The 16,302-nt window shown below is 44.3% G+C and overlaps 1 protein-coding gene across 1 annotated transcript in view; it reads right to left on the bottom strand.

The window, feature by feature from the left end:
• The window catches only part of ACER3 (alkaline ceramidase 3), a 55,771-nt gene extending 54,302 nt beyond the window's left edge, over positions 1-1,469 (bottom strand). The window contains exon 1 of the mRNA XM_084200902.1: positions 1,291-1,469. Within this exon, the coding sequence (XP_084057028.1) occupies positions 1,291-1,393 (103 nt within the window). The 5' untranslated portion in view covers positions 1,394-1,469. The remainder of the gene's footprint in view (positions 1-1,290) is intronic.
• Positions 1,470-16,302: the final 14,833 nt, after the last annotated feature.

Below are 16,302 nucleotides of genomic sequence, written 5' to 3'. Positions count from 1 at the left end.
CGCTCTTTCACAATTATTCACTTTGGATCCTCACCCATGTCAGTGTTTGCAACCAGGAGTCACAACTTGGCATAGAAACCCAGAACCTTCCATCTTCTGCATGCCAAGTTCTTCCAAACCAGTTGAAGCATCCCAGCTATGTGAAAGGCCTCTGCAGATTGCCCACTTCAAGCACTTCAGGGTAGGTGAGCCTGGTCACTTGAGCACCCAGGGCCCTAACACTTCAAAGGCAGCTACCTACCTTATGCGTGTGAAAGTTTTTTGTAGTACAGGGCGTATGCCAGGCAGCAGCACATAATTATAACTACTACACCCTGTAGTCGCTGCCCAGGACACAAAAATATTTAGTTTTTCAACAAAACCTCAGTGACATAAGGCTTGATCTTTTATCACCTGCAAGACACTCCTTTCTCAAGCACCTGATGCATGATCCTATAGTTGAAGCCCCTTCTTTCTTTCCCTAAAACATGCCAAATCCTGACTGCTTCTGAATAAAGAGTTTTGAGGTCAAATGGCCTGCTCTCTTGCCAGTGCTCTGAGCTATCCTAAAAGACAATCACACGAAACAGAGCGATCCTTCAAGCCTCGCTTAACCCCCAACACCTGCAGCAGAGCCACCTGATTGACGATGGTCATCATGAGGCACCAAAGACCAATTGGGGGAGGGTGTTATCCCTGGATGGAGCCGTATCTTGCATAGGAGGATACCTTTTCTCTCCCTGAGTAGTTTCACTTGGTTTGACAGTCCAGGCTGTGCAGATGGTTCCACCTCCAGGGGAGCAGAGCAGCAGAGCCGTGCGGCTTCACGGCGTGACACGCCAAGCACGACTCCAGCGAGAGCCGCTCTCTTCACCCCTGCCAGCGGTGCCACACAGCCAGCCCAGCTCCAGCGACACTCCCTGGGACACAGCTCACGGGCCACCCCATCCCAGCCACCGCCGCAGGCCCCCGGCACCCCCGCTCCAGCCCTGACATCCCTACGGACACAGGCCGAAAGGACACGCTTGGGATGGGGGCCCAAACAACACGCTGGGGAGAGAGGGGCCACACCATCCCGTGCTTCCGACACGGATTTGAGGGGGAAGGCGGTAAAAACACCCATTTCCACCCACCAGGGCTGGCTGAGGGGCAGCGGCACCGTCACCCCGCAGGAAAGAGGGGCCAAGGAGGAGGAGGGATTTCCCCGCCGCGGAGAGAGAGCACGAAGAGCTGCGGAGAGGGAGAAGGAGGTGGCGGTGGGACGCGGCCCCCGGGGCCGGGGCAGGACCCGGGGCCGGAGCGGCCACTCACAGAACTCGGCGATGTAGTAGGAGACGGCGTAGTTCTCCTCGCACCACTCCAGGGTGGAGGTCGGCGGACCCCAGTAACCCTCCCGGTCGGCGGCCGGAGCCATCGCGGCGGCCGCTCCAGGCTAGAGCGGAGCCAGGGCACGGGGGCAGCGGAGGGAGAAGGGCGCCGGGCCCGGAGCGCAGCGGCGGCGGCGGGAGAGCGGGCGGGGCCGGCGCTGGGCCCGCCCGGTGGGGCGGAGCCGCGGTCGCCATGGGGACGGGCTGCGGCCTGTCGGACGGAGCAAACCGGGGCGGAGAAACACGCTGTGTTTTAAAACGTGGATGTGGGGAGCGTCTGTTGGGAAACACCGGTGCGGGGAGTTTTTGGCTCTCAGAACCAAAAACGCTCGATGCCCCTGTGAGGGTGAGGCGGGACGTGCAACATCACGGCGCTCTCCTCACCCGCTTTTCAAGCCGGTCTGGGGGCAGTGAGGAGGTTCCCCCCTCAGCTCTCTACTCCGGTTTTCCTTACAGACTTCATGGAGGGTTTGTAAGGCGAGCGGGGCAGCGTGCTGCCTTTATGTTGTTGAAACACAGCTTCACAGCATCGTAGAATGATTTGGGTTGGAGGGGACCCTAAGGACCATCCAGTTCCAACCCCCTGCCATGGGCAGGGTCACCTTGCACTAGATCAGGTTGCTCAAAATCCCATCCAACCCGGCCTTGAACACTCCCAGGCATGGGGCATCCTCAGCCTCTCTGGGCAACCTGTGCCAGTGCCTCACCACCTTTGCACTGAAGAATTTTTTCCTGAAAGCAATGAAGAGGCAAGTGTTCCTCATACTCGTGGGCTGGGAGAAGGAAGGAGTATTTTTATAGCACAGCCTACTAAATGGGGGTTTTCCTCTCCTCTGATGCCTTATTTAGTTTCCTCAGTGCTTACTACGCGTACTATACTTACACCCATAATATGCAAACTGCTTCTCAAGCAGAGTTGGTATCCAGAGGCAAGTACAATCTAAAAATGGAAAGACTTGAGACATAAGGGAAAAGAATAAAGTGTACCAGTAAAGGCCTGATAATGCTGTGTGTGTTTTGTGTTTCAGAAGGCAATCCAAAGACTTGAGGAGAAGCTTCAGGTAGACCTTGGGAGCTGTACACAGTGCTTAACCCTGCTGGCCAGCAGAATTTATTATACCTGCATGTAAACACACAGACTTCTTTTTCCACATCTTATTTCTTCTCGCTTTTCCTTCTGTAAGCTAAGAAATGCCAATCTAAACACAGACCTTTCCTTCTGTAAGTACATGGCAGAATGTATACATCTATCTTGAAGATTATCTTGCCTTCTGACATTCAGCTTGTACATAATTGTTTCCAGCATCAGGTAGAGATGTATTTAACATGTATCACTACTTTTCATCATGCTATAAAGCACCAAAATAAAATTTATTTTAGTGATAGCAATGACAATACACCTAAATTGTCAAAATATCATCAAAATCCCTGTGGATTTTTATATGCAGACTTGTCTTCCTATATTTTCAGACCTACATTACTTCCACAGATTTGGACTTTCAAGATTGGGGTCTGGAAGAGTACCAGACTGATCAAGGTGCATAAAACTGGCTGAAAACAATGAGGAAGATTCTGGCCTGCTTGATGTACTTTAGTTTTTCAGACTTTTGAAGGTTCAGTTAGAAGTTCTTTACAAAAAAACAATTAAAAATTTGAAATTGCAGTTGTTCAGAAACTAAGGAGAGACCTATGAAATATTTTAAGTATTAACTAATAGTTAAATATTAAAAAAAAAATATTTACTCACCAGGAGCACTAATAGCAAAACCGTGGAAAAATGTAGGCAATTTTTATAATATTGAATTACAGTTTGCTTTAAATAAATAATTAAAAATTTGGTGTTTGTTTCTTTTCTCATCATGTGCCTGCTGGCCATGAGAAGATTTGCTACCACACTAGAAAAAGAAGTCAGACATGAAACTAGCTTTAAAATTGGGAAAGATGAATTAATGAAGGGTTTTATGTTGCAGATACTAGTAATGTAGGTTGTCATCCATTCTGATTTCCTCAGAAATACAAGAAAAATTCATAGCTAGGCCTTGATTTCAAACACTGGGGAGCTTTTATTTATTTGGCACTTTTCTGAAGTATTCTCCATCACAAAATGCATTTACTTCTGACTTTTTCCGTGGCTTGGTTCTTTGCTTTTGAACTCTGACAAACCTTTTAGTCACTGCACTCAGAAGGATAGTATTGAAGAGGCAACCCCAAACTATTATAATAGATGCTTTTTTTCCCCTGAAAATATTTTGTAGAGGTTAACTTGACTTCCAAAAAACCAACTTTGCTTCAGCTGCTACAAGAATACATATTAAAATCAGAACTTCTCCTCTGTAACCTTGAGCCATGCCTTGTTCTGTCCATTACTGCACTGGCTATAATGTGACAGCCTGAAGTTCTTTGCATCTAAATGGTCTGTCTGATTAAAGGACCAAACCTACCCCTGTCCAGGTGTTGGGTTTTCTTTGTCTGATCTGTACAACTTATGGAAGGAATGTCTTGTTTCTGAAATAGCAAAAATCAAACAGATCTACTGAAATGCTTTTTTTCAGTATTACTAAAAATGTGCTTGTCATGCCGATGGAGTAGTTTCCTGTGGCCTCAGGTTGCCTGTGGCAAAGGATCCTCTTTCCTTACAGTTTAATGCTGCCCTGAAACCTTATGTCTTAACTGATCAGTGGGTAATTGAATCATGTCAGTTTACACCACTAGAGGGATACGTCCTGTCACTTTAGTGTGTGGATGCCGCAGTATTTTGCTTGGCAATGGGAAAGGACTGCTGCTCAAGAATGGCAGTGTTCAGCTCCTTGTGATCAGGTAAATTCAGGGAATGACACCTGAGGAACTCTTTTATCTCTCTCTGCTCTGTGCAAACACTTTATCATGGCTTGCGCTGCTGGCTATTTTATTTCTGCATAAAATCAGACCTAAGAAGCAGATTGTTTAGAACTCATTATGGAGACATATGTTGGGAAAGATTGTATTTATTCCATTTCATCAGTGTATGTGTGCAAAGGGGAAGATAAAATTGATATAAAATCTTGAAGGTGTTTTCACTGCTTGGTTCTCATGATGTTAAAAATAAAGATATCAGTCACAAAAATAAAACTGAATTTTTCCTACGTATTGCCCACTCAAATACTACTGATAATTATCCCAGAGTGGTTTGGGTTGGAAGGGATCTTAAGTATCCTCTAGTTCCAAACCTCCACCCCGACTGTATGCAGGGAGACCTTCTAAAAAATCAAGTGACTCAAAGCCTCGAACAATTCCAGGGATGGACATCCACAGTTTAATTGAACAACCTCTTCCAGTGCCTCACCACCCTCACATAAAAGAATTTCTTCCTAGTATCTAATCTGAGTCTGACTTCTGCCAGTTCAAAACCATTTCGCCTTGTCCAAAGACTCCATGCCCTTGTCCAAAGTCCTTCTCCAGTTCACTTGGAGCCCCTCTAGGTACTGGAAGGAGCAATAAAGTCTCCTTGGAGCCTTCTCCAAGCTGAACAATCCCAAACTCTCACAACCTGTGTCCACAGAAGAGGTGCTCCAGCTGTCTAAACATCTTATGAACTTGTCCCTCTTGTAAGGCCTTTTTTTAATTGGGTCATAGCATTTACATCATCTTAGGTGTGGAATCCTGAGTCGTGACTCTCAGCTCTAAAGCCTTACTTTCCACGATAAGGTTGGTTTCTAAATTCTGCATTATTGGCAGCTTTCTGAATTGCCTAGTCTATACTGGTTACAGGAAAAGGGCATCAACACCTCTAGATTCTGCAAGCCCAATCCTGTGTAACATGTAATTTATCCCATTGATTTATATGCAAATATCATGAGTAAGGTGCTAAAAATAGGATTATAAGAGGTTGAATCAGACTCTTCGTAATGTGCCCTGAAGTTTGAGGGCTCTTTATGAGCTCTGGTGCCGAGATGATGATAATTACACCTGAAGTAATATAATGGTAAGATATTGGCACCTGAATGAGTGAAAAAGAGAAGTTGTTTCCTGACATGAAGAAGGATCTGATCCAAGAAACTCTAACAGACTTTAACAGATCTGATTGCCTGCTCATTGCTAGGTAAAGCAGAAATGCCTGTGCTGGAGTTAAATGGAGTCAGGCATTTGTAAATTATCATCAAGGGGACTCATGTCCTAGAGCCACATGAATATTCATAATTTTCCCAGTGTAAAATGGCTGTTCTTAGTCATATTCTCAAGGCTATTGTTGCATTTTAGCAACAGATTGCAGCTCTGTGGATGCTGTGAGCACCCAGCATTGATGGGCTTAGATATTAATATAACCATATGAAAAGTGTTATAAAGGATTGATGGAAACAGGGGCTCCTGAGTGCAGATATTTAGGGAAGGAGGTGTGACTTGTCAGCGACAGAACACTCCCTCATACAAATGATGGTTCAGTCCTAGAACTGATCATCAAAGCAGATTTTATGGAGGTCTTTTTCTCCTCTCCACCCTTTTCCAGCAAAAGCCCAAAAGCCTGTCTGCTTAGGTCTATCAAGATGTATCGCAAACCCAAAAGCTGAGGCAGGTGATACCATGCACAGCAGACCCTATTTTACCAAAATGAGGATGTTTGCTTTCTTGTAGCAGTGGATTAAGCTGAAGCTTTTCTGCACCTGGTGGTTACTGCTCTGCAAGCACACAGCCTGCGTGTCTCCACGCACCTGCAGCTTTCAACCCATTGTACTAGTATGAAGTAAAATTCATGTCACTTTGCACTAATTTTCAGGGTTGAAATTGGTAAGGGAGGAGAGAAACCTGCTGTTAATCCATTCCCAAGGGAGAAGCAGTTGACACAGGGAGAATTGTGGAATGAGAGCTCTTCTCCACTTATCAGAGCTTAATTCACCCTTATATGTGAATTAGAGCCCTTACCAGCTGTAAAATGTCTATGGTACACTGGTTTACACTGAAACATTAAATGAAAATCTGTCAAGGGCACAAATGGCATGTGCCTCAATCTCATTGACTCTCAAAGGAGTCTGGGAATTGGTTTGCCTTTGTGCTTTGGAATTCTTTTAGTGCTTTAAAACAGCAAAAGCAAATGCCATGACAGTTCATTGTTTACAGCTGTAAACAGCTTTTCTTTAGGAAAAAGCATAGCAAGCTGGCTTTTTCTGCCTGCTAATTTACATACACAGATCTCAAAATGAAGAGACTCACATGAAGTTTGTAACAATATTTAAGTGTGTTTATTTCAGTTTGAACCCTGCTTTACAGGCTCAGTTCACTTTCGTAAATGCTGGCATCTTGTATCATTGGCGATTCTTTCAGAGCAACAGCTGAAGGCCAGGCAGGATGCCCTGGGATCACTGGAACTTCTCTACATCCAGTGTTGTATCCCATATGGTGATCAGGTGCTTTGTCTCCAAGGGCACTGAATGTCTCTGATTTTATGAACTGAATTTAGCTTACATGTCTGGCTGTTGAGGTCAGGTAAGGTCATGAATCCCAGGTCCTTACTCTCTTCTGAAAAAGGACTCTGCTTTGGTTTGAGATCAGTGAAGCTCCTGTTAGGTTTTTTGTACTCACAGGATCCATGTAAGGTGCATACCTAATTGGCTCTTGGACTTGCTTTGACCTCAGCTGGCTGGAATTGAGGCATTTAAGGGAAGAAATCTCACTTAAAATCACAGAATCATGGAATCATTAAGTTTAGGAAAAAACCTCTAAGATTGCTGAGTCAAGCTGTTAATCTACCACCACCATGCTCACCACTAAGCCATGTCCCCCAGTGCCACATCCACAGGTTTTTTTTACCACTTCCAGAGATGGTGATTCCACCACTTCTCTAGCCAGCCAGTTGCTTCTGTATATTACACCATTCATTGGAGTCACCTGTCCTTAGGACAAAATATAAATTCCCTATTTGAAATCTGGGAGAGAGATCTTCTGGAGGACCAGAGCCATGAAACACAGGCTCTCTACAGTGCTTGAACAGGCAGCATTGAGTCCATTTGGGATACAAGATGACAGTAGTACTTTTTGGATGGTAAAAATAGGAGCAGCGCTCCTCTGTTTTTATTCCTATCCTAGCTCCTTTGCCATGAATGGAGACAAGGAGGAGTGTGGAGCAGAACACATCACTAGTTCTTTCTTACAGTCAGCTCCTTTTGGGGAAGAGAAGGGAGGGCACCAGCAGCTTGCAGTTAAGGTAGGAATCTATACATACTATCATGATATTGCTGTAGCACAGTGGTAAGAGAGTTGTTTTCCAGCAAATGTGTTTTCAACCCTGCAGGAAATGTTTTATGTGACTTGACAGTGCTCAAAGCCATTGGGTGGATTAGGCAGGAATTTCCTGGTGAAAGTGGCTACTTTGTGCAGGCAGGTGGCCATCAGCAGCAGGCTTCAGGGTGACAACATCAGTTTGCTAACCTGTCCTGCCAAGGCTCTTCAAACTGAGCCCTTTCTCCCATCTACATTCAAACTGCTAAAGTTTCTGGTATCACTGATTTCAAGTGTGAATTCCTGGTGTGTATCTGTTCTTCCCAGTCAAATTGAGTGTATGATCACAGAATGGTTATGGTTGGAAGGACCTTAAAGTTACCATCTCATTCCAACATCCCTGCCATGGGAGACAGGATCACCTTCCACTATACCAGGTTTCTCAAAGCCTCTTCCATACTGGCCTTGAATACTTCCAGGGATGAGGCATCTACAGCTTCTCTGGGGAACCCTTTCCAGTGCCTCACCACCCTCACATTAAAGTATTTTTTCTTACAATGCATTTAATACTACCCTCTTCCAGTTTAAAGCCATCTCCCATTGTCCTATCACTGCATGCCCCTGTAAAAAGTCCCTGCCCAGTTGCTTTGTGATCAATTGGAGATCAGTCAAGGACAGCTCAGTGACCACCTACTGCAGAAATGGAAGTCCCAGTGATATAAGGGCTACTTAAGGCAAATTTTGAAGGAAAAATACTGTCAAGAAGCAAGAACCTGGCTGGAAGACAGGCTAATTTGTGAGGAAGAAGGGCTGAAACATTTTTTCTCTGAAAACAGCAATAGGAATGTGTTGCTATCTTATTGCAAGGGTTCCATACTGTTGTCTCCCTATCACAAAAGTGTCATACCTTCTTGCTGTTTCTTGTGGGTAGCTTCTCAGATCACTGACTCCTTCTTCTTCACAAGGGAGCCAACTGACTCCAGTTCCTTTCTCAACTAGCCAACCCACTCTTTTATAGCACTCCTCTTCGGTTACAGCTGTGGCCTGTTAAAATCAGGGCTGTTCCTAATCTTTGATAATTGGCCCAGCTGCAACTCCTTAGGAGTAACATTACTTTCTACGCTATCTTTATTTTCTTATATTCTATCCCCCTACAGGAATGGATTTGGAATAATTAGCTGTTGCCAGTGTTTCTGCTTTTCCTATAACTTTCAGTTTAAGGAAGAAAGTACCCATAAACCATTCATCTCCTGTATTTTGTGTAATGAATTAGTTAGTGTCTGAACATGGAAGGTGATTTATCATACTCTATAAACCCTGTCTACCCAATTGTGTACTGCTTGTCACTTAGTCTCATGGACAGCAAAAGCAATTTCCTTATATTGCTACTCTCAAAAAAATCTCGAGAACAAAAGGACAAAACCAGTAGTTTTCTCAGTGGTAAGCAGATGCACATATATTAAAATGTCAGATGTTAAAAAAAAAAATTAAAAATTTGAATATCTTCAGTTGTACTGCACCAGCAGTGGGGAAGGCAGCTGCTATTCTTTCCCTTGATCTCTAGGAAAATGGCATATTTACCTCAAGCATATGCAAATTTTTCTATTTAGCCTGGAAATGAAGCGCATTCTGCTCATGTAATGTCATATTTCTTTCATTTACTGCAGGAAGGAGGAGGAAAGGAAAGATCAAGTCATTATTTACTTGACAAAATCCTTTGTTACTGTTCTGGGTATCAGTTAATTACCAGTGAGCTAATCAACTTACACCTCAGCCAAACCCTTTTCTTTACGAAGTCGGTAATAAAAGAGGCTGCTCAGAAAATTCAAATAGACTTTATTAGCATAGCTTGGGTATTTCAGACCTATGAACTAAAGAGGGATAAAAGGAAACACGAAGAAATACAATAATACGTTTCCACTTTCTTCTGGGGTGACTTGTGTCCCTCCATGTCCACAGTAAATTGTTGATGAGCTGCCTCAGTAGGACAGAAGGAGAACGACATTTTCTAAGAGAGAGAACGACATTTTCTGGAGCTTTTCTGCCAAGGACCCTACTAAATTGTGGCATCAGCTATCAAGAAGTGGATCTGACGTCACAGAAGTGAATCATAGAATTACAGAATGATTTAGGAAAGAAAAGACCTGTTAAGATCACCAAGCCCAGCCACTAACCCAGAACTTCCAAGCCATGTCCCTAAGTGCCACAGCTATATGTCTTTTAAATCCTTCCTGTTCCAAAGCTTGACAATCATTTTGGGGAAGAAATTTTTCCTAATATCTATACTAAACTGGGGAAGAAGACCAGCCTGACTGAACAGGAAGCTTTCACTGGAACTCTGGGGAAGAAAAGAGCATTTGTGACCTTTGGAAGAAGGGGCAGGCTACTCAGGAAGAGTACCAGAATGCCATTAGGTCATGTAGAAAGAAAATTAGAAAAGCAAAAGCTCAGCTAGAATTCAATCTGGCCAATGCTGTGAAAGATAATAAAAAGTGTTTTTATAAACACATTCACAACAAAAGGAGGACCAAGGAAAATGTCCATTCTTTATTAGATGCAGGGCGGGACATTGTCACCAAGAATGAGGATAAGAGTGAGGTACCTAATTCCTTCTTCACCTCAGTCTTTAACAGTAAGGCCAATTATCTTTAGGACAACTGGCCTCCTAAGCTGGTGGATAGGGACGGGGAGCAGAAGAGACCCCCAGTAACCCAGGAGAAAGGGCTGGGGAGAGCCCTGTTTAATAACTTTATTGATGTTCTGGATGAGCGGATCAAGGACATACATCTTCAGTAAGCTCAGAGATTAAACCAGCCTGGGTGGGAGCGTGGATCTGCTGGAGGGCAGGAGGGTTCTGCAGAGGGATCTGGACTGTATGGATGCATGGGTCCAGGGCAAGTGCTGAGTCCTGCCCTTGGATCACAACAACTCCTAGCAGGGCTACAGGCTGCGTTGGGGCTGAGTGGCTGAAAAACTGCCCAGTGAAAAAGGACTTGCAGCTGCTGTTTGACAACCAGCTGGCTTAACATGAGCCAGCGTGTGCCCGGGTGACCAAGAAGACCAGTGGCATTTTGGACTGTATCAGAAATAGCGTGGCCAGCAGGACCAGTCAGTGATTGTCCCTATGACTTGTGTGCACCTCAGATCCTGTGTTCAGTGCTGAAGCCCTCAGAACAAGACATTGAGATGCTGGAATGTGTCCAGGGAAGGGCAATGAATCTTTGGTCTAGAGAGTGAGTCATGTGATGAGCAGCTAGTGGGAGTGTGGAGAAAAGGAGGTTCAGGGAAGACTTTATGCTCTCTACAACTACCTTAAAGAGGTTGTAGCCAGGCGAGGGTCAGCCCCTTCTCCCAGGCAACTAGTGACAGGACAAGAGGGCAAAGCCTTAAGTTGTGCCAGAGGAGGTTCATTTTGGACATCAGGAATAATTTCTTCACTGAAAGGGTGGTCAAGCATTGGAATGGGCTACCCAGGGTATATGGTTGAGTCACTATCCGTGGAAGTGTTCAAGAAACCACAGGATGTGGCACATAGTGCTATGGTTTAGTGGATGTAGTGATGTTTGGTCAAAGGTTGGACTTGATGATCCTGGAGGTCTTTTCCAACCTAAATGATTTTTTGACTCTATGACACACAAAATTCATAGGTGTGTCTCATCAAAACTTCAGGACACACATTTCTGAAAAATTCAATCCAGAAATGTGAGGTAATTATTTCATTGTGATGTGAATTCCCTGATTATAACATATGAAGTTATATCATGGGCATGAATCATATACTGAATTCTGCCTGTGTTAAAGCATTATGACCACAATGGTAAGTCAATATGTATAATACTGGATTCCTGTCTTGGGCAGCTTCTCCTTGCACTGACTGCTGAGCATGGCAGCTGTGGACAGTCTGAATCACTCAGTGTTTGAGTTCAAATGCCACAGTAGGTGTGACCTAAATGTTAGGCAATGCTTATGTATAGTTTAAACTTGACCCAATATGCCTAACACAAACTGTAGGACACCCTGCATAAACACTGTGTGATTTCTGTGATCTATATTAATATAGCTTTGTAGCATTTTGGTAGAACCTCAGGTGTGACTGTCTCAGGGAAATGGATGAAGTGACTTTTTTGCAGGCTAGACTTCAAAAGCCAAGTCTAGTCTTATCACCTGTAAAGTAAGAAAAACACCCACAGAATAAGCCCTGCTGGTTCTAGGCTTTTCTCTGGGACCTTTGCTGAACAAGGGTGGGGACTGAATTTGTCTGCATCAGTTTTGCTATCCAAACCAGGTGCCCTGCTTACAAGGAGGCACAACTGTAATAGGTTAGAGTATTGCTGATGCTTGGATGAAAGAGGAATAAAATTAAGTGAGACTCCAACACAGATTTGCTGGTCTCTCATGCCAGTCTTCCTAAAGAAAGCTGCAGTGCACTCAGAGGTCACGGTCATGCATCAGCCCATTTGGTTAAAGGCTTAGCAGTGCTTCTGGAAGAATGAAATTGTGGTGGTTTTTTTTTTTAATGCTGTCAAATCAAAGATGCTCTCTACTACCCAGAGCTCCTTATGTACCAGAGCCAACCAGAAACAGCTGAGCACCTTCCTCCTTTGTACTTCTTACTCCTGTCCTTAAAAGGAGCATTTCTACCAACTTCTTCCATTGTCAGGGACTGTGCTATTCACATGACTGTCTCCAGTTTTGAAGGCAATGCTCTCTGAAGGTTTTGGAGGCCAGACTGCTAATCCCTTGACAGGCAAGTGTATTTCTTGACAGTGTGATTGGTGTTGGCCCATGGCCCTTAATGGCTTGGCCCTCTGACAGCTGGCAGTGATTTTCTGACGGCTGGAGCCCCATCACATGCCCCCTGACAGCAGCAGAATAATATTCTCATGCCTGCGATAATGGCAAGTCTTGGAAAGCTCATGAATAAAATTCCCTTCTCTGTCTCTTTTTATAACTCTGATGTGCTTTTCTCTTGCCCAGTTTCTCCTTGTATTTTTTTTAACTCTCACTCCACACTTATTTCTCCTACTCTGTTATTATTCCTCATGTTATTGGAGTGGTCAGGACAGACACTTCTAATTTCTTCACAAGGCTCAATGCTCATTCTTTTGGTCATTGAGCAATATTCCCAGATATTGTTGGCAGGGGGCTGAGTGCTGTGTGAAACTGCCATGCAGAGCCCCTCTTAGTTTGCTCCTACCAGCTTCTAACAATGCTGGTTCCGTCTTCCATCACCCTTGCCTGCCAGCTTTGCTATTTATTTTCAAAACATGCCTTTGACTCTGGTGTTTTTTCTCAGGAAAGTTTGGGCTTGGTTCCACAAGCCTGACATATCTCCTGATTTGAAAGTGCAGAGTACTTACTCCTTGGGTACAGGGAGGCAGGGGAAAGACAAAACCGCAGTGTAAAACCTGGTTTTAATGTTTCTCTCAGCTCATGGACAGTAGGGTTTGCCCTCAACTGAGCAGGTGGAGGTTGGGACTTAGAGCTCATCTATCTGACCAAGTAGGACTCAAGGAAGCAGAGTCTGGGGATTTTCTTAATGGGACTGACTTATTATCCCAGAGAGACTGGTCATGAGAGGGAGGGAAGATGAAGATAGCTGCCAGCAGGCAGAAAACCTCCTATTTCAGCAATCTGGGATGCAAGATTTATTCTCTAGGAGTTCTGCGAACATAAGAAAATAGATTATCTTGCAGTTTGCAATGGCCCCTTCAAAAAGATAATGTGCTCCTTAATCATAGACTGGCAGAATGGTTTGAGTTGGAATTGATCTTAAAGATCATATTCCAACCCTACAGCCATGGACAGGAACACCTTCCATTAGACCAGGTTGGTCATAGCCCCAAATGAAGAGACCTACTTCTTTTTCAGAGGTGAGGCAGCACTGCCCAAACCAAAGAGGTACCATTGTGCATCACACCCCAACCTGGCTCCCTTCTATTTCATACCTGTCTTATGATTGTATTAATTTTAGCAGCTCTGAGTGGTGCTCAACAGGTCTGGCTCCAAGGCTGAAGCAGTTTCTAAGCTGTGCTTGCTGTCTGAAAAGAGGTCTCAAATCACAGAACTATAGAAACATTTAGGTTGTGAAAGACCTTTAAGGTCATCAATTCCAGGTGCTAATCCAGCACTGCAAGTTCCATCTGCTCATCTGTGTCATTGTGCTTCTTTGCAGGGGCACTAGTTCCAACATAAAGTTCTTGAAAGTGTAGTTAGGACAAGTTTCTGTTCTGTGCTACTTGGGTGTCTAAAATTAAGAACAATGCCCTGCAATTTCCTCCTTTTGCTGCACATGCTGTTGCTAACAAGGAGCTGCCACAGGGGATCTTTATTTCCATAGAATCATTAAGGTTGGAAAATACCTCTAAGATCATCGAGTCCAACTGTTAACCCAGCACTAAACAGTGTGTCCAAGTGCCACATCCACACATCTTTTAAATTCCTCCAGGGATGCTAACTCCACCACATCCCAGGGCAGCCTGTTCTAATGCCTTACAACCCTTTCACTGAAGAAATTATTCCTGATATCAAATCTAAACCTCTTCTGGCACAATTTGAGACCATTTGCTCATGTCCTATTGCTTGGTACCTGGGACAATTGGTTCCTATTGTATGGGGCTTTTGTTTCAATGGAACTCCAAGTGTCTTATCCATATTGCAGGAGGATCCTGTAGCATGTATATGTTAGAGTAGGGCTAGTTCATCTCAGACATCAGATTTTGAATCCTGGCATCTTCTGCATCTAAGGGCATCTTTGACATCCTGAGACGTCTTCTGCATCTCTAGAGCTTTCTTTTCTTGGTTCAGCAGTAAAGTTGGACTCCAAACATTCCTTCCAACCTCAGCCGCTTTTTGTGATTTTGTGATTCTCTGATGAGGCTGTTGTTTCCACCCTGCATTTCTTCTGCTGTTCATTATCCCTTTCTGGTTCAGGGCCAGTAAACTATTTGAAACTTTTCATCCTTTTTCTTTTCCCTGAAAGAGATATTTAAGGTTCTCAGATTTCTTAATTTTTTTTTCCGCAAGCTAAGACAGTTAGAAAAGTGCTTAAAACTTTAGACTAAGAATCTAATATTGGACAATAATCCCAAAAGCTGGGACTCACCCAATTCCAGCACCACTTCCTAACCTTGCCACAGTGATAGATTCATGGTAGCACAGAGATAACTGAAAACAGTGAAAGGCTCAGTAGAGGATGATTTGGGGACTCTCATTTGATGAATGCCTCACAGCCAGCTTTCCATGGGACTGCAGGCATTTAACCCCTTCAGCCTGCTTTGCGTCTTAGTCTAGGAGACTATGGTCCCATCTTCTGCTTTGTGGCAGCAACACTTCCAGTGCCAAATGATGCTGCACTTGGTTAATCCAAGCATATCCAGAGACAACTGCCTTTTGCTATTTGCAGCACATAAAAATCAATATGCCACTTTCATATCTCTGACTGTCATCTCAGTCACTTCTGCTCTGCTATTATATGCAGATAGTTTACCTCCTTCCAGCAAAACACTATTTTCTGCATGAATATGAGAAATGCTCCAACCTTGTGTCCCTGACTAAATTATAGGTGCAAGGAAAGTATTTATGAAAGAAAATATAGTACTGGTCCCCATGGACAAAGATATCCTTTCTGGTTCCACAGACCTCTTCTCTCTGGTGACCAGTGATGGGATCAGAGGGAATGGCATCAAGCTGAGTCAGGGGAAGTTTAGGTTGGATATTAGGAAAAGGTTCTTTATCTAGAGGGTGTTTGGGCACTGGAACAGGCTCCCCAGGGGGGTGGTCACAGCACCAAGCCTGACAGAGTTTGAGAAACACTTGCTTAATGCTCTCAGGCACATGCTGTGATCTTGGGTTGTCCTGTATAGGGCCAAGAGTTGGACTTGATCCTTGTGGCTTCCTTTCAACTCAGCATATTCCATGGTTCTATGATTCTGTGATTTTACAGAGAACCAAATTTTGACTGTACAGCTCAGCTGTAAGGTGTTGCTGGACCTCTGTCCTGGAGGTGTGGTAGAACAGGTGAGATCCACAACTGGGGATAAGATGGGATCCAGCAGCCAAGAATCCCCTATACAGTTCTCTCTTATCTGATCTGACCCAAAGGAGACTATTTCAGGACTTAAGAGCCAAGCTGCTGTTCAAGGCCACTATGGCCTCTGGGGTTGTGATTTTAAAAATAGGATACAGGTGAAATATGCATGGAAAGGCAACAAAGGAGCAAAAAGATGGTTGAGGTAATGACTGAGAATGCCCTATGGAGAATGAGCTGATATGAAGCACCTAAAGGCAAATGCAGCACATGTAGACACCTTATTAGATATCTAAATCTTGGAATCCCTTGTTTCATTCTCCCGTGGAGGCTCAAAGGAGACCTTGGGGTTCCTTCAGCAGCCTTTTTCTGCTCCAAGACCTGGCCATGGTGAATCTCTGATCCCGCCCCAGCTCCTTCTTGGGGAATGTGCCAGCAGGTGGTGCTCAAAGACCCCAAATTTAGCTTTTCTGCCCTATATCTCAGGGCAGGGGCATCTTGGCACAAGCACCCAGTTAGTCAGGGCTTTCCCACTCCAGTCACTCCACCTTGAATCTTCTGTAGAGCCAAATGCTTAAGACAAAGTTTCAAAGTTAGATGTTCACTTTGATTCTTTCAGCTCCATCCACCCATCCCTCCATCCTCCAGCGCCTTTTGCATCAGCGGAATTTTTCCTTGGCAGGGGGATGGCCAAGCTAAGACAAACATATTAACCTCTTTCATCAGAGCTGATCTGTT

Source organism: Fringilla coelebs, assembly GCF_963513975.1.
Source record: "Fringilla coelebs genome assembly, chromosome: 2".
NCBI classification, from domain to species: Eukaryota; Metazoa; Chordata; class Aves; order Passeriformes; family Fringillidae; genus Fringilla; species Fringilla coelebs.
This window is presented reverse-complemented; position numbering and strand designations above follow the sequence as displayed.